We start from the raw sequence: 21,549 nt of genomic DNA on the forward strand, positions 1-21,549 counted from the left end.
ACTAAATGAGTCATAAGTCCAGCAGAAAAGGTTTTATGCTTCAAAAATTGTATAAAAAATATGTACATTTTGGCAAGTAGCTTAAAAATAAATACAGTAAAATGAAATACAGTATTAAAAATTTCAGCTCTGAATTTAAATGCATTGTAAAGTGTGCAATAAGCCTTTGTGTGTGTGTGTGTGTGTGTGTGTGTGTGTTTGTGTGTGTTAATAAGGGTATGACCCCACTTATGTATGCTTGTGCACGAGGGGATGAAGCCATGGTTCAGATGCTACTGGACGCTGGAGCCGACATCAACAGTGAGGTCAGTGACAGTGGACATCCTACTGCTCTACATATTCATCAAAGCCATGCGTTTATTGTGTGCCATGTAGTTTCATTTGTTGTTTTCATGTGCTGTGTTTGATTTGACAGGAGAAAACTCGGAATGCATTTCCCTTCTCCTAGTACACCCTTTAGCCTTTAGTTTTATTTGTTTGTTTAGTATGGAGTCATATCTAGGACATGGGCAACTAGAGGTGCAGCACTCAGCCGGGACTGTTTACCCAGAACCTATACACTGTAAAGCAGGAGATGATGAAGGATGATTTAGCAATAACACACACATACTCATGCATTAGTCACTTTTTCATGGTGCATGACGTGCTAGTGTGGCCTGAATAAGTCATGCCTTAAGTAGGATTTTGCCAGCATTAATGCAGCAGGTCACAGTCAGTGAGACATGTTTTTTGAGAAATAGAGGTTTGTCAATACACCCTTCTACTAAGCTAGTGTTGAATCAGTACAAGAGCAGGGTGTAACTGTTTCACAATGAGATCACAGTAAGGATAAGTCACATGGTTTTCAGGACATATGTAAGCTTAGTCCTGAAGATTTTCTGTAATAAGATAAAATTAAAATAAGATAAGATAATCCTTTATTAGTCCCACAGTGGGGAAATTCACAGTATTACAGCAGCAGCAGAGTAACAGGAGTAAGGCACTCAGTAATAGAAATGGGAATAATAATAATAATAATAATTTATTTCTATATCACATATCGTACTTTAAAACCTTAAAGAAAGAAAATTAGTGAAAAAACAGCATAAGACATCAATGGAAAAGAAAGAAAATAAAAACATGGCCGAAGGAAGGAATAAAAATAAAATCCAGATGCAATTTAATAATAATTATTGTAATGTTACTGTAACGCAGAGCGAGGAGGTGGACGCATACGCTGAGATAAGCGAGATTTATGAAGGGCAAATCCAGGGTCATAGAGCTAACATGGATAGATCAGGGGGCAGACATGACATAAACCAGAATAAACACAGCAAACAGAGAATCAAACAACAAACAGAGACCAAACATCAAACAAAGACCAGCCAACACAAGAGGTAAACACAGGGCTCAAATACACAGGGATAAGGAGGGTCAGGTGCAAACAATCAGGGGCGGAGTTACAAAACGAGGGGCAGGACTACAGATACCAAAACAAATGCACATGGAAGACCAAAACAAAGGAGCACATGGAGTAGTGGGAGGAGCCAACCATGACAGTTACACATTATAATATTACTTGTTCTTTACAAAAAGCTTCACAAACACAGAAAAAAGTGGAAAAAAACAGCTTTCAACAATATAAAATAAAAATTGTACAAGGAAGGGAAAAAAAAATCTATGTATTTCAAAACATATCAAATATATATATATATATATATAAATATAATATATAGTAATTTTTAATAATAATCATTACTTGAAAATAATTTTATCATTACTTGAAAAGTAATGATAAGAATCATTACTTCTTGTTAAAAAGAGGTTATTATTTTATAAAATTATAGTTATAAGGATAGTAATAATAAATCAAGTTATACTTGAGCTAAAAGAAAAAAAAAGCTTAAAAAAAGAATTAAAATGTCAAATAATGCAGAGCAATTAAATGTAGCCTTTTAATGTTGCTAACTGAGGATGCTTGATGTATGTCACGAAAATGTGAAATCTTAAGCTAAATCATAAACCTGCTCAGTTGCCCATGTTAGAGTTTAGAATAGACAATAATAATAAGTCTTTACTCATGTCACTGCTATGGGCACTCCAAAAGACTATTTCCCCCCTTTTATCAAAGTCTTGCACTAAAACTGACAGAAGTCCTCTGTGAGTGCTGGACTGAGTCGTTTTGCTGAGTGCTGCGGAAGTGTTTTTCCTGGGCCAGCACTTTTCCCAATTGTGTGTGTGTGTGGGTGTGTGTGTTGTGCCCTGACTGTCCCCTGTACCTCCCCCAGGTGCCCAACACAGTGCACCAGCACCCCTCAATCTACCCCGAGACCCGGCAGGCCACAGCACTCACCTTCGCCGTGCTCCACCAACACATCCCTGTGCTGCAGGTTAGCCCCCTCCCACCTGTCCTGACCACACACTGACCACAAACACCTGTCTGAGATCCTTATAGCGCACACTGTAATTTAATTGCATTGTTATGGGGATATTATGCATCGTGCATAATAATTCTCTGTGCGTTCTCTCCTGACTCTGTGCTCTGTGTGTGTGTACACTTGGGTGTATAAAGCTCTTCTCTGAGTCTTTGTTTAGTGACCGCGCTACACCCCATTTACCATCCTTCTCATTATCAGTCATTTCAGTGTGTTTTGCGTAGTTACTGTGGATTCAGCTGCTGATGCTGGCAGTCTTATCTCACACAGCACAAAGACTGTCTAATAAGCAGTTTAGTTTACAGCCTAGATCACATTTCATCAAGCTGTTGATGGTGGTCAAGTCTGAACTAATCTTACTTCCCCCTCCCCTCCTCTTTCTCTCTCATGCTCATTTCTCTTATATCTCCCACTCTCTGTATCCCTACCTTCATTCTCGGAGTCTCTCACCTCTCTTTCTCGCTCTTTTTCTCCCTCTCCTTCTCTTTCATCTCTTACTGTCTTTCTACCGCCCTGCCTTCTTTTTCTGATTCTCTTTCTCGCTTCTTGTTTCGTGTTCATCTCTCACTCTCTGTCTCTGCATACTTTCTCTCATCTGTCTGCCAATTTCTCACCTCTTTCTGTTTCTCCATTTCTGTTCCTCTTTCTTTCTGTTTTTTCTCTGTTTCTCATCTCACGTTCTCTCTCCCTTCTTTCCTCTCTTTTTCTTTCTTTCTGTCTATAATCTTTCTCTCCCTCTCTCTCTCTCAGTTGTTGCTGGATGCCAGAGCGAATGTAGAGGGCTCCCTGCAGGACGGTATGGAGAACTACACAGAGACTCCTCTGCAGTTAGCTGCTGCTGCAGGTGAGCGAACACTGAGGCTCACTTTACTTGATTTAAATGTTTACATTATTTTAAAACGAGTAAAACATACTACAGCAAGAGAGTCATTGTCAGAAGTAAATAAACAGCAAGACAACATAGTGTTGGTGTGATATATTTTTATTAATGTGCATGTTCAATTCAGTGCAAGTTTTTTCAGCATGTAGAGAGATGAAGCGTGACTGCAGTGTCTGTGTGTCTCTGGGTCTGTGTGTCTGTGTGTGTGTGTGTGTAGGGAACTCTGAGCTGGTCAGTCTGCTGCTGGAGAGAGGAGCTGACCCTATGGTGGGAACCATGTACCGCAACGGCATCTCCACAACTCCACACGGTGAGATGAACTCCTTCGGCCTGGCTGCGGCACATGGGCACAGGTAACACACACACACAGACAGATACATAATCTGAGTCTGGTATCATAGAGAGTGGTGTGCTTTGGCTCATAGTCACAACTAGCCATGACGACACCGAGGTCCAGACCTTTGTAGTCTCTGAAGTTTTTTTTCATCTCATTTTGTGAAATTTTTGTGAGATCAGAGCTCTGACAGTGCAAAAGCTTACTTAGGGGCGTAGCCATGGATATTACAAGCCTACCCAACCAAATGGGGACAGGTACGGGGAATGTTGATTTAGCTGCGTTTTTTAAGAAAATGAAAACTGATTTGTTTTCTACGAGTGCTGTATTATGACCAGTCAAAACCATTACACAATCTGCCAAGCTCTGCCTTATTTCGTCAGCCCTCCAATCACTGCTCATCAACCACTGCTATCATTACCTCAAGCTTTCAGTTTGTTATCATGCTGTTTTGCTACGCTACTCAAAGTGGTTTTGATTTCTTGAGATGTTCCAGTATGCAGGACAAATACAATAGGCTAACACACAACATACAGTATATTGCCAAAAGTATTCACTCACCCACCCAGATTGAATTCAGGTGTTCCAATGACTTCCATGGCCACAGGTGTATAAAACCAGGCACCTAGGCCTGCAGACTGCTTCTACAAACACTTGTGAAAGAATGGGATGCTCTCAGGAGGTCAGTGAATTCCAGCATGGTACCGCGATAGGATGCGACCTTTCCAACAAATCCAGTGGTGCAAATTCCTCACTACTAAACATTCCACAGTCAACTGTCAGTGGTATTATAACAAAGTGGAAGTGATTGGGAACGACAGCAACTCAACCACAAAGTGGTAGGCCATGTAAAATGACAGAGTCAGGGTCAGCGGATGTGGAGGCGCATAGTGAGCAGAGGTTGCCAACTTTCTAGCCTTCAGGTTAGCTCAAGAACAGCGTAGAGAGCTTCATGGAATGGGTTTCCATGGCCGAGCAGCTGCATCTAAGCCTTACATCACCAAGCGCAATGCAAAGTATCAAATGCAGTGGTGTAAAGCGTCGCCACTGGACTCTAGAGCAGTGGAGACGTGTTCTCTGGAGTGATGAATCACGCTTCTCCATCTGTCAATCTGATGGACGAGTCTGGGTTTGGTGGTTGCCAGGAGAACAGTACTTTTCTGCCTGCATTGTGCTAGGTGTAAAGTTTGGTGGAGGGGGGATTATGGTGTGGGGTTGTTTTTCAGGAGTTGGGCTCGGCCCCTTAGTTCCAGTGAAAGGATCCCTTAATGCTTCAGCAGACCAAAATATTTTGGACAATTTCATGCTCCCAACTTTGTGAGAACAGTTTGGGGATGGCCCCTTCCTGTTCCAATGTGACTGTGCACCAGTGCACAAAGCAAGGTCCATAAAGGCATGGATGAGTGAGTTTGGTGTGGAAGAACTTTTTTGTACAGAGTCCTGACCTCAACCCGATAGAACACTTTTGGGATGAAGTAGAGCGAAGACTGTGAGCCAGGCCTTCTCGTCCAACATCAGTGTCTGACCTCACAAATGCGCTTCTGGAGGAATGGTAAAAAATTCCCATAAACACACTCCTAATCCTTGTGGAAAGCCTTCCCAGAAGAGTTGAAGCTGTTATAGCTGCAAAGGGTATTAAACCCTATGGATGAAGAATGGGATGTCACGTTTATATGCTTGTGAAGGCAGATGAGTGATTACTTTTGGCAATATACTGTAGCTATGATAAAAATGTGAGAGTGTATGAGTAATTAAGAAATGATGCTTGTAAAATACAAACCTCATGGTTTTCTATTCTGACTACTGTATAATGTTATGCTTTAGCCTAATTTCTCTAGCTGCTCCGTTTAGGGTACAGGCTCCATAGTTGGCTATATTAGCGATTAGATGAGAAATTAAAGTTGTACTGTGGTACCTTCCCATAACATACAACAGCACGCATGAGTGTGTTCACTCTGCACTAGCATATTGTCAGTGTAGTATCATGTAAGTCAATTAAGAAATCAACAGATGTATTTAGATGTATTGTCTCATTAATTGTGTGAGCAGCCTACCTTTCCCATTAACTGGGGTTTGGTAGAAACAGCCTTTTATGTCCTATATGTAATGTGGCTGACTTGAGTCAAATCAGTTCATGGAACAGTTTGTGGAAGAATGAAGGGATGAAATGACAACAAATGAAAGGAAAGGTACATAATTATGAATAAGCAGTGAGCAAAAATGGGCAATTATTTGTTCATAAAGGAGAAATCGACTGTGTAATACACACATTCAGGAGTTACCCTGTAAAAAAAAATACTGTAAAATGTCCTGTATTTTACTGGCAGTATAAATATACAGTAAAATATTGTTAAACACTGAGGTTATTTCTGTAAATAATTTACAGTACTTTATTTATGCTCTACAGTTATTTAGATTATTTCTGCCTCCAGTAAATTACAGTAAATTTTACAGTACTTTTTTCAGCATATACTTCTCAATCTTTAACAGTACGATCTTGTGAGATAACAAACAAGTATTTCACTGTAAAATAAATACTGTAAATATACAGTCATTTTTACAGGGGTTCAATTTTTCTTCTCTTGTAAAATTGCAATTTCAAACACAAGAGTTATTTTTATCACAGCTAATGATATTCCTCCTTTCTGATCAGGAACGTGTTTCACCAGCTGCTAACTCAGTCTGAGAAGGGAAAGGGGGATGTCTTGTCTCTGGAGGAGATACTGGCTGAGGGCTCAGATGTGGGAGAGAGAAGTTCTCTGCAGATGGAGGCTTCCCGCACTGGGAAGGCCAAACTCAAAGCCTTGAGAGAGGCTATGTACCACAGCTCAGAACATGGATATGTGGACATCACACTGGACGTACGCAGCCTAGGTTAGTACCAACGCATTTTATGATTTTTTTTTCTCACTATATTAAGTCCAGCAAATAAAGAGTAATTGTGCATTAAAATGTGCAGAAGTGTGTTCTCTCTAGAGGATGTGTTAGTTTATACTAATACTGTCTTTACACTAACGCTGTTTGCTATCCGGTGTCGACCAGAGGAGGATGGGTTCCCTTTCTGAGTCTTGGTTCCCCTCAAGGTTTCTTCCTCTTGCTCTTAGGGAGTTTTTCCCTTGCCATTGCCGCCACTGGCTTGCTCATGGGGGCTTGGACCCAGATTTTTCTGTAAAGCTGCTTTGCGACAACAACTGTTGTAAAATGCTCTATATAAATAAACTTTGCTTTGCTTAATTTATTTAAATCAACAAAACATGTCATTTCACCAGGTGTGACAGAAACCTTTGCTCACGACTCTATATGATTGCGCACATCACACATATACTGGAGTATATATGATAGAGTACACATTATTACAATACATTATTCTTCAGTCAATGCTGGTTTAGTTTAGTGTTTTAATGGTTGTGTTACTGGCCTCAATTCTGATTTATTGTTCAGATCCTCTCAGATTTTTATTGCTTAGATTTTCTACTTATTTGTGTATATAAGTGATTTGTATTGGTCATCAGTATAAACAAACCTCTGGCCATTAAAGGACCAGTGTACCCACATTTTAGCATAATGCTAGCATCGGCTGACATGCTGGATGATGATGACAGTGACAGGCATATGTTTAGTGAATAGTGATATTAAAAAAAGAAACAAAATAAAAACACATAATTTCTGATCTAAATATTAGGACTGAACATATCGTGCATGTCTTCAGTACTTGTAGAACGCTGAACAACTGCCTGTTTCATTATAGAGAGAGCAAAATTAGTCCTGCTTAAATGGATTAAGTCCAACATAGTATGCCAAATATTGAATAAAAGTAATTGTATTCATAGTTTTTGATAGTATTATTTGGAACTGATTTTTTTTCTTCAGTTCCAACTGAGCAGATATCTGAAAAAATAGAATTTGTGATATATTGTATATCATGAAAATGTCTTGAAGTATTGCGATATTAGATTTTTGCCATGCTGGCCACCTCTACTAAATATTCTTGCGTTCAAACGTATTCAAACTAGGACCACATACAAAAGTATTTCAACTCAGATTTGGATAGGTCAGATTTCTTTTGTTCACACTGCTCTGAGTCTGATTTCACTTCAGCCCTGTAATGTGGAGATGTGAATTTCACTGTGAATAACCTCACAGTTATTTAATTCTTTTATGATTATGATTCCTTTGAAAAAGATTAATTACGTCATACGTGATATTTCACATAATTCAGCTTGAATTAATTATTTAGATTTGATTCTAAATTATTTTTAAAAGTATTCTGAATTTATAAATGTGACTGGAAGAACTATTTACACTGTAGACCATACAAAACAAAATACATAATAAAAAAATATCACTTTGGACTTGTAGCGGTGAAAGATTTGCTGAGAATTTTATCTTAGCCAAAATCTGAGCACAGACATTATTTATTGAATATTGTTGATTTGATTGATTTTAATCAATAATAACATTCAGTGCTGTTGAAACACCACCTTCATTTATGCAGTTCTACTGTAATGTGAACGCACAGTTCTACATTAGAGTGCATTTTTGCAGAGTGAAACATTCTGACACTTGCCACAAATATGTTGCATTAAACCTGTAATTTTGTGTGTGTGTGTGTGTGTGTGTGTGTGTGTGTGTGTGTGTGTGTGTGTGTGTGTGTGTGTGTGTGTGTGTGTGTGAGACAGGAGTGCCTTGGTCGCTGCACACCTGGCTGGAGTCTTTGCGGACATGTTTCCTGCAGCACAGGCGACCGCTAATCCAGGGCCTGCTGAAGGAGTTCAGCTGCATCGACGAGGAGGAGTACACGGAGGAGCTCATCACACATGGCCTGCCCCTCATGTTCCAGATCCTTCGAGCCAGCAAGGTCCGCCCCAACCTGCACTTTCCATACAAACACACACACACACATAGCCCACACAGCCCACTCAGCCCACACACAACACGATGAAACACTTTTCTTATTAGTTGGTTTTAGGGACAGTAGTGTAGTCAGTATGGAGAAGATTCTGAGCCCAATCTTAAAGCAATCAGAAGAAAAAGAAAGCTACAAATGATAAAAACAAGTGCCAACCGAAAAGCAAAACCTTCATTGCGTTGTTCTGAGGTCACTTAATCTCTTTACTGAAAAACAATGAGCAGGGATTTGCATTTTAAATGGAAAACCTGTAAATATAGACCCATTCCTATATGATGCCTGCAACACGTTCCAAAAAAGTTCTGACAGCTGCATGTTTACAACTGTGTTACTTCACCTTTAACTTTTTACCAACACTTAATGCAAGTCTTCAGTTGTGTAACGGTATGAGGCTTTGTTTTTTTGCACTTCATAAAGTGCCACACATTTTCATTGAGTGAGGTAGGCCAGTCTAAAACCCACACTGATTATGCAGCCATGTTGTTGCAACTTATACAGATTGTTTCTTGGCATTGTCATATTTAAAAGGCAGCATGCTCAAATAAGTGTATATATCTTTGTGTTAATGGTGCTTTTACAGATGTCCAAGTCACTCAGCAATACACCCCGCACCATGATAGCTCCTGGATTTAGACCTTTACACTGGTAACAATGCGTGCTCCAATTTCCCCTCCTTGAAAAGGGCATTTGTGGCTGTAATTGTTGTTTGTTGGTTTAAGGTGTGTATGTGTTGTTTGTGCTATTCTGCTGGGCTGTGATGAGAAAATGGAGGCTTGTGTGCCCAGGAGAAATCGTATGGCTAGGAGTGACCTGCCTGCTTTGCCAGCCTACACACATGTAGTGTGTGTCTTTTCTGCTTGTGTGAATAAATAAGCACTTCTCATGGCAGAAATAATGACCTCTCCTATTTCTTGTTCTATGCTGATGCCACAATATTGTGAACCATATAGGGTGAAATACCTAAAATCCTTGCAATTGTTCATTGAGGTACTTCTTAGTTGTCTAACAGTTGGAATATTTGCTGAAGCATTTTTTGGCAAAGGGCAAGCCTTGACACAACCTTGGTCATAAAAGCTTAGGCCTTTCTTGGATGCTTTTTTTATACTTAAGCATGATTACATGACTGTTTTTTGAACATATTTGTAGTCTTAAATTTCCCCGTTCCAACTTTTTCTGTTTAGCCGCAATAGCTCAGTTCAGTTTTCAAGCATAATGCAGCTGAATAACAAATGTATTTAATAAAAAAATAGTTTACTTTATCCTGTATGGGGATTTCAGAAACTTCTGGGCCCTCGAATCAGTGTATTGAAGGTTTTGCTTTTCAGTTTTGGCATGAAAAGGAATTTGTGCATAGGCTAAAGGCAGTAACTGTTGTGACCAAAATCGGGGGCCTGAGGATCAGCTTTGTCTTGTGACAAAAGTTCTGTGCTTTGTTCCAAAGAACACAGAGCGTGATCGACAAAAACAGTACCACAGCAGAACTCTAAAGCTGTTTCTCTCAGTTTCTTTGCTAGCATAGATACTGCTCTCTACTTTGAAGGACAGTTTTATATATTACATTTTTTGCTTTACAATTTGGCCCAATGTCTTCTCCATCAGCCAGTGACCCGTTAGACTTTCTAATGGGGAGATTGCTGGGATGCAGCGCTGCATTATATAACAGTGTGAGCTTTGCTTTGACACTGAGTGGATTTCTCTCACATGCGCGCTCTCCCACCTGTCTCATGACCCGTTCCTCCTGCCAGCCCTGGCTGTGTGTAGCGGAGATGAGGTGCATGCCAGGCAGCAGAGACACATTCACTTCTCTCTGTCCTCCAGCAGAGAAACTCTGCAAAACTTCTCATAAACCTGACGTGCCAATCACTGTGACCGCCAGCCTGAGCCTCTACAAATCACCTGCTGTCAGAAACATGGCTGATCTCCCTCTCTGTTCCTCTCTGTTTCTCACACACTCAACTGGCAGCAAGGGCTTGTGTGTTTGGATATGTATTGTGTGTGTGTGTGTGTGTGTGTGTGTGTGTGTGTGTGTGTGTGTGTGTCTGTGTGTCAGTAGTCATCTGTGGTAAAGCCACTGAAGCTTATTTCAGTTCTGCAGTGATGACTGATGACTGATGTGCTCTGTCATACCTTCACTAATGATGTGTGTCAGAGACCTGTACCCATCACCAGAGAGAGGTAGATACGAGTCTACCTCTACCAACAGGGCCAAGAATTCTAATAACGGAGAAAATCTACATTACACTTCTATGTTTATATTTTAGATTTAAATATTATACTCAAATAGTTTTAATTAGTGTTTTACTGACTGATTAATGAGTCATTTCTCAATTGTAACATATTTCTTAAACTCAAATAAGCAGCAGAAGCTCAGTCTTGAATGAATTGAATAAATAAAGCAATTCCACTGCTCTACAGCTTCACTACATTTTAGTGTTTTCCTGCTCCAACACACCCAGTTCTATTCAGTAAGGTAGTATTGATGAGCTGCTAAGGTGTTCCAGAAAGGGTAGATAGATAAAAATGTAGAGGGCAGGGGGTACTCTAGGACCAGAGTTACGATGCTCTGGTCATTGCTTAATAGTGTCTGCGGTAACCTTAGGCTTATGTGTGACTGTTCCAGAGCATCTCATTCTATCGGCCAGGTGAGTCAAACTCAACCACTAAAAGTACTATATTAAAAATCTCAGCAAATCTGTGGGCCAGAGAATACCTGCATTTTTAATGCTATAACCCAGGCTGACCATTGTTTATATAAATGTGCAAAAATGTCAACAGAAAAATATAGACATTTGTAGTTGACCTTGAAATATTACATGAACACTTGAAATATTCAAAATTTAAGTGTCTCTCTGTGCTTCTGTGAGAGTCTCGTGCTCCTCTGAGAGCAGATACTCCCCGCTGCAGAGAGACGCGCCCTGACGGAGCGGAGCAGAAAGTGGCGACCTTCTCTATGAACAGTTAAATTTGAACTATTTTGTGTAAACGCTTCATTTCAACGTTAACCTTGTGTTCACAGAGAACTACTTCTTTAAACTATTAGCGAGAGGTGCTAAACGTTTGAGGAGAACAGTAAACTGTAAACATGAAGTAGGACGGAATTGAACTTTAACATTAGCGAACTAACTCGCCAGCACAACTATCAACACTTCTGTGCTTCACACGCTACACTAATGAGTGGACTTCTAATGGTAGATGCTCTATTTTTACACACTTTTTAGTGTGCTAGTACACGGTTTGGGACACGACGTATCTTACTGAGATGAACCCTCTTCATCCAGTGAGCCACCGTGTTTCCTCTTCAGATTCTCCAGCATGGAGGATGTACTGTAGTGGCAGATGAGTTCGGCTTTACAAACAGCACAACTACAACCTTTTTTCTGAGTTTTGAGGATTTTTTTCTTGAGGCTGCGGTCGCGCTGTTGTTAACTCTCTAGTAAGTGGTAATGTCAAAACGTTCCTAGTGAGCACAAGAAAGACACGTAATGACGGCACCAACCAATCGACTATTAAATTAGTTGCCAACTTATTTGGTCGTCAAATTTTAGCCAACTAATTCAAATAATCGTTGCACCCCTTGTCTGGATAATATAACATTTTCATTTATTTATTTACTTTCTTGGAAACACATTTAACAGAATGTCTCCAGAACTAAGAACAATGTCAAATCTATCAATATTTTAATGACCACTGTTTACTTTTTCCACCCTTCTGCAGCTTTAATTATTCTTCCAAATAGTGAGTTGCAGCTGGTGAAATGAGATTTCCAAAGAGATTAGATATAATCAGAAAAATCAGCCAACTTTTAAGACAAATATCCCAGCAAAGGGCCAAAAGGGGGCACAACAAATACTGAAAAATGTAATATATTCAGTTGCTCTGTAATTTTCTATATGCTTTCTTTTTCTGACACTGTAAAACAAATAACTTGTACTTGGCAGTTTTGATTGGAAATTAAGTATATAAAAGGGTGGACTCTCTGGTGCTTTGGTACAGCAGTGTATAATGTATGCATGACCCCGAGTCCTGACATTGCCTGAAAACAAACCCTTGTGTGCATGCGCAGGCATGTTCTGACAGCAGGTGATTTCACAGCAGTGCAGAAGAGGTACTCAGAGTGAAAGAAACGTCATGTTGATGAGGAGCTGCTCACAGCTTCTCTGATGAGTCACAGTACAGAGAGTCAGAGCAATTCAGCAGAGGATTTGGTCTACCCGTGTTCCACCCACCCATATAAAAGAGAGCTGCTCCAGAAGGCACTTCATCAATCAAAATAACATTAAAATCCCCTCTCATCTGCATTCCGACCCTCCACTGGGTTCACACGCTCACGCCCCTGCAGCACTTGTTTGCTGCAGCATCAGTGAAGCACTTGTGGGCAGTATTTGTGATGTTCATGTTTTGGTGTTTGTTTTGCAGAATGAGGTGATCAGTCAGCAGTTGGCTGTGATCTTCACTCAGTGCTATGGACCTTACCCCATTCCTAAACTGACAGAGATCAAGAAGAAACAAACCTCCAGGCTGGGTATGTCATAAATTACGCAACTTCAAAACATGTTGCTTAGATGTTCAGTCTTTTATACTGAGTACACCTACATTGTACCTGCCATCATTGGCCGTTTTATCACAAAAGTCTGCCATGAAGCTGCATTTTGTAGGTTTACAGTTACTGACTGTAGCAGCAAATTCTGTGTCTTACAAAAGTGTCCATTAAGTTTGTTTTCATTTACCACTTCATGTCCTTTAGTTATCCTGACCTCATTGAGATTAACTCTGTGAATATTGATGTGCTAATGCAAACCCTCCTCATAGGGCTCACATGCAGTTCTAGCAAACGCATCCATGCTGTTCTCTTTCTGTTTTGGGTGAAGAAGCATAGCCACATCTCTCAAATTAGACCTTCTCTGCCATCTAGTGTACGATTTTCAACAATGCATTTTATTTCAGTTTATGCAGTTTGTAAGTTTATGGAATTAGTTGCTTATGGATCTTTCCTGTGATATGTTGATGTATTAGATCCCCATTTCCTGAACAACAAGGAGATGTCAGATGTGACCTTCTTGGTGGAGGGAAAACCATTCTATGCTCATAAAGTTCTGCTCTTCACTGCCTCCAGCAGGTAAGACAGTGCATTGCACTCACAGTCACAGTTGGTCTGCAATCAAGTGCAACTCCACAATGCTTACATACCAAAGCAAGTGCATACATTTACTGTGCAAATAATTTAAACACTGCATTTAAGAATTACCTCTGCACTGTGATTCTGTTTGGAACACCAACAAAATTATTTAGAGATTACATAATGCCTCTCTGTTTCTTTGACATTGTGTCTGTCTTTCTTTCCTCAAAGGTTTAAATCCCTACTAGCAAACAGACCTCCAACAGAGAACACCTGCATTGAAATCAGCAATGTGAAATATAATGTATTTCAGGTGCGTAGATGTTGTTCTCCACACATGATTCATAAAATCGCTCCACAATGTAAGACTTTAAATGTGGCTGCTTATTTTATACACTGTTGACTGTACACCTACCATCTAATATATCCCAGACCTTGGCATGCACTGTTGTTACAACATATCCAAGACCTTGGCATGCACCACTGATATGTAATAATTAGTGCTGTTTGCTTTGTCTGTGAGTGGCCATAAGGTTTTGGCTCATTGGTCCATATGTAGTAGATGATGATCACTACTTAATAGCAGGCATTTTGTTACAGCTGGTGATGCAGTACCTGTACTATGGTGGAACAGATTCTCTACACATTAGGAACACAGAGATTATGGATGTAAGGCCTGTTAAACTGCAAGGATGTCAATCAACTATCTCAAGCATGGTAAATCATTATCAGTAGAGTATGATACATTTGAGCTTATGACTGAGTGTGTATTCTCCTCTCCCTCAGCTCTTGTCTGCTGCTAAGTTCTTCCAACTGGAGGCACTACAGAGGCACTGCGAGATCATCTGTTCCAAGAACATCAACACTGAAACCTGTGTGGAGATCTACAACCATGCTAAAGTAAAGTTCTTTCTCACTGATATGTTGCTGCCAACTCATCATATTTAGTTTATCATTGTAGGTTTACAGTTCCTGGCTGTAGCCCATCTGTTGCTATGTCAGCCACCCTCTATGTTGTTGGATATGTGTGTCAGATACATCATCATCATCATCATCATCATCTTTTTTAATTGATGGATGAAGTAGAGGGATGGTAAATGAATAGTGCAGCACAAGATGTTATAGGTGTTTCTGATAAAATGGTGGTGTAGTGTAGGGAGTAGGCAGAGATTTAATTGGGCCTGAAATTTTGGTCCAAACCAGGATACAGCCTGAAACTGCCCTGAACTAAAGAAAATTCTGTCCGAATGTGACCCGAACCAGTGCTGAAAAAACATGTATATTTAATGATAATGCTGGTTAAATTACACCTCGGTTGATAAGCTGTTTTATTTCCTGCACATTTCTCCGCAGTTTCTAGAGGCGCCTGAACTCTCATCCTACATTGAAGGCTACTTCCTGAAGAACATGGTCGTGCTGATCGAGTTGGAGCCATTCAAGCAGCTGCTGTATGACACTCCGGTGGACAGCATGGGCAGTGACGTCCTACAGGACCTGGAGAAGACTCTGGCCACACGCATTCACTCCATTCACTTGTCCTCTTCCAAGGGATCCATCGTTTGAGACTGTCATGTAGCTGCTCATGGCCCAGAGTACACATTTTGTCCAGTGCTAATGTGCACAGGCTTAATGTGCACTCCATCCAGTAGCATAGCAGTACTTGCTAAGTGCACTTCATCTAAGAGAGCAGCTGTGTTAGGCCTTTTCAAAGGGAGCATTTTAATGGGAGGTTTCATATGTGTGATGCAAGACAGCCATAAAGAAGACAGCATCATTGATTTTTTTGCCATTGTTTATTTCAGATCTGCTCACAATAAATAATGCCTCTGTGACAGCATATGCCACATACAGTACATTTACAAATGATGTCAGATTATATTAAATACAAAAGGCTGAGCTGAGTGCTGTAGAAAAATATTTAATGTATAATGGAAATAATTGTTTAGGCATTAGTTTTTCTTACAAGAAGCAGCTGTTTGCAGCAAGAGTGGCCTCAGTGGTCGTCCAAAATGTGTCACACAATGGAAAAAAATAATGCACTAAATTTACTTAATTTAAATGTGTATATCATTTCCACATTAATAAAATATATTCCATCTACATAATTATTGCCAAAAGTAAGCTGTCTATGAAGACCTCCTTACTTCATTAGTTCAGTTTTTTTTTTAGATTGCATTGTGTGAACATGCAAATACGCCTAGCAGAGGCAAATCGTAGAAATCAAAAGATTTCTTAGAATAATAGGTTATTGCATTAACTTCCATTACACATCACCATGACTGTTTTCCTTGTAAACTGATCCTTCTGGTTTTGTTACCACAACAACATTTCTTAATGTGGAAATGATGAACACATTTAAATCAGGTAAACTGAATTCATCACTTTTTTCAGGGCAGTCTGAGTTCTGCCCAATGCAAGGATGCACGCAAACACTGTAATACCAAATTAAGTTTTAACAGGTTGTCCAGTTCTAGTAGATTCAGGTATGATGAGAAAAAAAAAACAGCTTCTCACGCTGGACAGTCTATTGCAGATGTTCCATGTCCTGCCTGGCTCACACGCTTGCTTACAATCAGCTCATAGGTTGTAAAAGTGACACTGATACTGCCTTTATCATCACACACTGTAGAGCAGGAAAGAAAAATATTATATATGGCCACATGTAAATATGCAGTGTAAATCTCTGATATGGAGAGCTGTCTCCACCTGTAAGTATATGTACATAACAGATCTTCATTTTACGGCCCCACTCACAGTGTATGTAAAGTGTTCTTTAAATCAGCTAACAGTTGTAAATGTGCAGATGCATGTAGCTATTTTTATGTTTGTTTTTTAATTTCTATAAAACTTTTATGTGCACTGAAAAAGTAATGCATTAAATTGACTTGAGTCAAACGTTGACATCATTAACACATGAATAAAATACAGCGTATATCTGGAAGTTTGTAGACACCCAGTCTAATTCATTATTATTAGCTACGCATGAGCCATGGCCAATTCTAAGGGTCAGTTAGAGAGGTATAAAGAGTTGGACTGTAGAGCTGTGGAACCATGTTCTGCACCATCCAATACCTTTGGGATGAGTTGGAGTAGCATTAGTGATTCAGAACTAATAATTCAACATCAGTACCTGACCTCAGTAAAGCTCTTGTGGCTGAATTCAACCAAATCCTTAAAATAAAGTTCCACCATTTAGTATAAAGCCTTCTCAGAAGAGTGGAGGTTGTTGCTGCAGCAAAGGCGGAATAAAGGTCCTATTAATTCTCTTGATGTCGGAAGAAACAATGAAGTGTCAGGTGTCTACAAAGCTAGGATAAAGCCTAGTCCTTGACTGCACAGGATTATGAATGAAGATTCTCCATTGAAAGGAGTCCATGATTCGGCTTAATCCTTTTTGGGAAACCATCCCACAGTGAATGTCGCAGCAACAGATTCAAAGCCAAAAGTACTGAAAGGCATAAATGTGTGGTTGTAACATATTTTATTTATGTACAGTTGATGTACATATTTGACTCAAGTCTGCTGAGCACATTACCCTTTTCAGTGTAGAACTTTTTTGTGTTAGGGAAAAAAAAAGGATTATTATTGTCAGCATGAGGTTGAAGAGTTGTAGCTGTAAATGTCTTTGCTCCCGATGAGAGCTGTTGAGGATGACTGACTCAGTATGTGCCTGCAGTATGTTCTGATGTGTTCCGTTGTGTCTCTTATCATGACGTTTGTGCAACTATGTGTAAATCCCTCTGTGACTACATCTGTTTTCTTTATAAAGATTAATACAAAAAAAATGTTGTTCTCTTAAGTTATTTTGAACATGAACATTTTTCAGTATCTGAACTTTAAACCATGTTATTTATTTTATTTATTTATTTTCCTTGCATGCAGAATGAAGCGCCCTGAACTGCTTTGCTGATCCTCTCCTTTCTTTTGCTTTATGGAAATGGCTGGTTGTGATAGCTGAGTGCACCTTGCCTGCAGTGCTTTCACGAGCAAGCCAGGTTTAATCGCACCAAACCAGACATTTATGTCAAGGACATTTTCCAGAACAGTGCCCATTTTCAAACAAGGCTTTATTATTGTAGCACTTTCACTTCGCAACAAACTAATTCACTTTATCTATTCTCAGATTTGCACAGTGCCCTCAGCAGCAATTACTATGAAAGCTACACATTTCTGATATCCTTTGTAGAAGACAAGTACAAACCAACTTACTGTCTGCATCACAGTCACAAGGGACCCTTTTAGAAATAAAAGGCATCAAAAAGGGTTCTTTGGAGCACTTTTCAGTGGATGCTTTTTTTTTAAGTACTATCAACTGAGGGGTTCTTTAGGGCAGTGGTTCTTAAATCAATCCTTAGGTATCCCTGTATGGTCCATCTTTTTGCTCTTTTATGTGTTGGGAGGTGGGATTGAGTAACAATGTGGATCATGTGGGGGCCTTGAGCACTGGTTTGAGAACCACTGCTTTAGGGAATCAAAAAGAACAGTGGGCCTTATTCAACCGCTCTTAGGAACAAATGTCTTCCTAAATCCGATTTATGAAGTTTTCACAAAGATTTACCAATGTCTTTTTCATATGTGGAATTTGTTCCTAGGTAAGAACAGAGTCTATGCACTCTCAAGAGCTCAAACAATGATGCAGTTTAAGAGCATGTCATTAATCTAACATACTTTCTCAAGAACAAATGTAAGAAAAAACAGAAGGATATTGGTGAATTACGTGTTTCGTTGATTTTCTAAGCAAAAATAAGTTTCACACATCCTCTACTGTGAGCACAATTTCAATTAATTTTTTTCAATTTATTACTTTGTTTTTTTTCCAATGTCAGATATTCAGCAAATAAACAGTAATTGTACATGAAGTGCAGAAATGTGTTCCCTGTAGAGGATGTGTAATTATTTTCATTTAGAAAATCAACAAAAAATGTAATTTGACAAGGGGCATCCAGACTTTTGCATATTACTGTAGTAAGGCCCTGTCCCAATTGACACACTGGCAATGTTGTGGCTGTCTTTTGCGGGTGTTTGCAAGGAATGTGAGGCTGTATTGTTTCCCATTTGACATCTTGGGCTTCAAAGAGTGCTCTTGACTGCCCTCTGTGCACTCTTAGTGTGCCATTTATCAAAGCCAGCATCAGTGTGTACTTCCAGTTGGTCTACTAATCGGAATGAATGTGATTTCTTGAATCACATAGTAATTTACTAGTAGTTTACTATGCCTTTAAAAAATTAGCCAAAAAAATGTCATCTGTACAAACGTTATGGCACAATTTATATTTTAGGTTGTACAACCCCAATTCCAATGAAGTTGGGACGTTGTGTAAAACATAAATAAAAACAGAATACGATGATTTGCTAATCCTTTTCAACCTATATTCAGTTGAATACACTACACAGACAACATATTTAATTTTAAAATGGATTAACTATTGTTTTTTGCAAATATTCACTCATTTTGAATTTGATGCCTGCAACACATTCCAAAGAAGTTGGGACAGAGGCAACAAAAGACTGGGAAAGTTAAGGAATGCTCAAAAAACACCTGTTTGGAACATTCCACCAGTGAACAGGTTAATTGGGTATAAAGGGAGCATCCCAAACAATAAAGTTTATCTTTTTGAACATTAAATATCTTGTCTTTAGTGTAGTGTATTCAATTGAATGTAGGTTGAAAAGGATTTGCAAATCATCATATTCTGTTTTTATTTATGCTTTACACAACATCCCAACTTCATTGGAATTGGGGTTGTAATTTTTCAAATATGTTTAACTAGAAATTATGCACTATTTCACATGCTTGTAATCCATATTGAGCCACTGTACATAAGTAAATTAACTCATTTAAAAATGTATGGTTGACAGTGCAGGCACATGCACGATCAATAATGCCAAGTACAGTAGATTCATAGTCTGTACATCACTCTAGTCTGTTCCAGATGCATGCTTTCATATCAAACACCCCTGAAGACTCTTACCCTGTACAGCGTACACATTGCTGTCATCACCATAGTGCTGACTTTGAGGAGGACTTAGGGTGGCATTTAGGACAAGCACGAACATTAAGTGGAGTGAGGCGAGGAAGCCTGAAAGATGAAAGGATGAAAGAGTCTGAGCAGAGAGGGGTATGAGACAGAGAAACAGAGCGAGGATTTGTGGCAGCTGTGAGGAACAAGGAGATACATTGTTCCCTGCATTGCTGGAAGTGAGGACACGGGTTAATCCACACCAGTGAGAGCCACAATACTACAACATATTCTTCTTACATCATCTTTGTGCTGGCAACTTCAAGAGGAACTGTGGCAGCACATAACAGGCTGAAAATGAGCTTTGTTGTTCTTTGGCAAGTGTAGGGGAGATACAGTGTGCACAATCACAAAAATTAATGTTAGTTACATATATTGTATCAGGCCAAGAGAACACAGGTTTCTAAAACATTGTGCAAATATTTATGTTGTATAAGTGCTCACGCTAGTTGTTTAGAATGGTTGTTTTGAGAGTAACAAGATGTGTTGTCCTTAACTGAACAAACATATGAAAAGAGAATGTATGTCTATGCATGGAAGGGTAAGTCCCTTAAGTAAGTTCTGCATTCTCTGAACTAGAATACTAGAAGCCTAGAAACAGATTTTCTGAAATGTTATTTTTAATTTTATCAAGCAAAATAATTTCACCATTCAGGCAGAGAATTTTATTTCCTTCAACATTAATTTTTAAAACAAAAAAAAGATCTAATCTGCCAGATTATTTGGCCAAAAAAACCTTGAATAATTGCCCTTCTAGCAGCAAATACATAATGAAAACAGAGGAGAAACACTAGGTATACTGCTTACATGTAAGATGCTTGCCAAGATATATTTTGCAGTCATTGGTTCACTTGGCAAACACTGATGCTAATGCCACTGTACTTCACTGGGACATCAAATTTGCTCTCTCTCTCTCTCTCTCTCTCTCTCTCTGTTTGTGTGTGTGTACTGCATGTGGAGCAAGCAGAGGAATGTGGAAGGGGGAGAGGGAGTTCCAAAGGTAACCATGGATACCGCCATTCAAGGACAATACTGAACTGGAACTGTACTGCTGTAAAAGCATGCGAGTGAAAGAAACCCTAACTAAAAAAGGACAATAAAACAACACTGACTCATACACATAAATAACAGATCATAGAATCGTAGAATGTCACTCTTTATCTTTTTCCCATCAGGACTCAGTGTACCAAAACTAAACTCTCTACCATGGCGGCACTAGGGAAGTGCACACAGTCTGAGGCGGGCCCTGCTTTAGATTAAGTCACGTGAAATGGGCTGTGGCAGTGTGGAACATGTGAGTGAGCTTACTGCCACTGCATAGGACATTTCTAAAGCCTTGTAGGACAGCCAGCCATACTGAGCTGTTTGTTCTCCACTGTGTGGCCAGTAAGGTGGGGGGTTGGCAGCAGCCAGTAAAGTGAAACACCCCTTTGAATTTTTATTCACAAGGTTCCAGTGTAATAATAATAATAATAATAATAATAATAATAATAATAATCCTTTGTATGGATCCTTTATAAGCGCTTTACACATGAAGATAAAACATTATGGCTCAAATGAAATAACAGAACAACTAGAAACTACTGAAATAAAAGAGAGACTGTACTCTGGACATAAACATGTTTTCAAGCTGGATGCAAGTTCACACTGTTCTGTTATGTGTTCTCACATGTGCTCACATGCATTTGAGTTTGTTGTGTTTTTCAGGGGGAGATGGGGGTGGGATTGTTTTATGTGTCTGCGAATTGTGTTGGACAGTTTGAAGCTTTGGGCCCCTGCATTGAGCCCCAGCCCCTCTCTTCATTCTTCTCCCTCTATCCTCTCCTCTCTTCATTGACATTCACAGCCTGTCTCTTCTCTGGCACTCAAATTGCCT

The 21,549-nt window shown here is 39.4% G+C and overlaps 1 protein-coding gene across 2 annotated transcripts in view; it reads left to right on the forward strand.

Annotated features, from left to right (window-relative positions):
* Positions 1–17,447, forward strand: part of btbd11b (BTB (POZ) domain containing 11b) — a 78,162-nt gene extending 60,715 nt beyond the window's left edge. The window contains exons 6-17 of one of the 2 annotated variants that reach the window (XM_017690153.2): positions 216–305; positions 2,268–2,369; positions 3,165–3,258; positions 3,512–3,647; positions 6,282–6,502; positions 8,308–8,486; positions 12,954–13,059; positions 13,551–13,653; positions 13,885–13,966; positions 14,254–14,322; positions 14,440–14,553; positions 15,007–17,447. In XM_017690153.2, the coding sequence (XP_017545642.1) occupies positions 216–305; positions 2,268–2,369; positions 3,165–3,258; positions 3,512–3,647; positions 6,282–6,502; positions 8,308–8,486; positions 12,954–13,059; positions 13,551–13,653; positions 13,885–13,966; positions 14,254–14,322; positions 14,440–14,553; positions 15,007–15,216 (1,506 nt within the window). In that variant the 3' untranslated portion in view covers positions 15,217–17,447. The remainder of the gene's footprint in view (positions 1–215; positions 306–2,267; positions 2,370–3,164; positions 3,259–3,511; positions 3,648–6,281; positions 6,503–8,307; positions 8,487–12,953; positions 13,060–13,550; positions 13,654–13,884; positions 13,967–14,253; positions 14,323–14,439; positions 14,554–15,006) is intronic. The other variant, XM_037540233.1, reaches the window with a different exon arrangement.
* Positions 17,448–21,549: the final 4,102 nt, after the last annotated feature.

This window comes from Pygocentrus nattereri, chromosome 7 (assembly GCF_015220715.1).
Source record: "Pygocentrus nattereri isolate fPygNat1 chromosome 7, fPygNat1.pri, whole genome shotgun sequence".
Classification (NCBI taxonomy): Eukaryota; Metazoa; Chordata; class Actinopteri; order Characiformes; family Serrasalmidae; genus Pygocentrus; species Pygocentrus nattereri.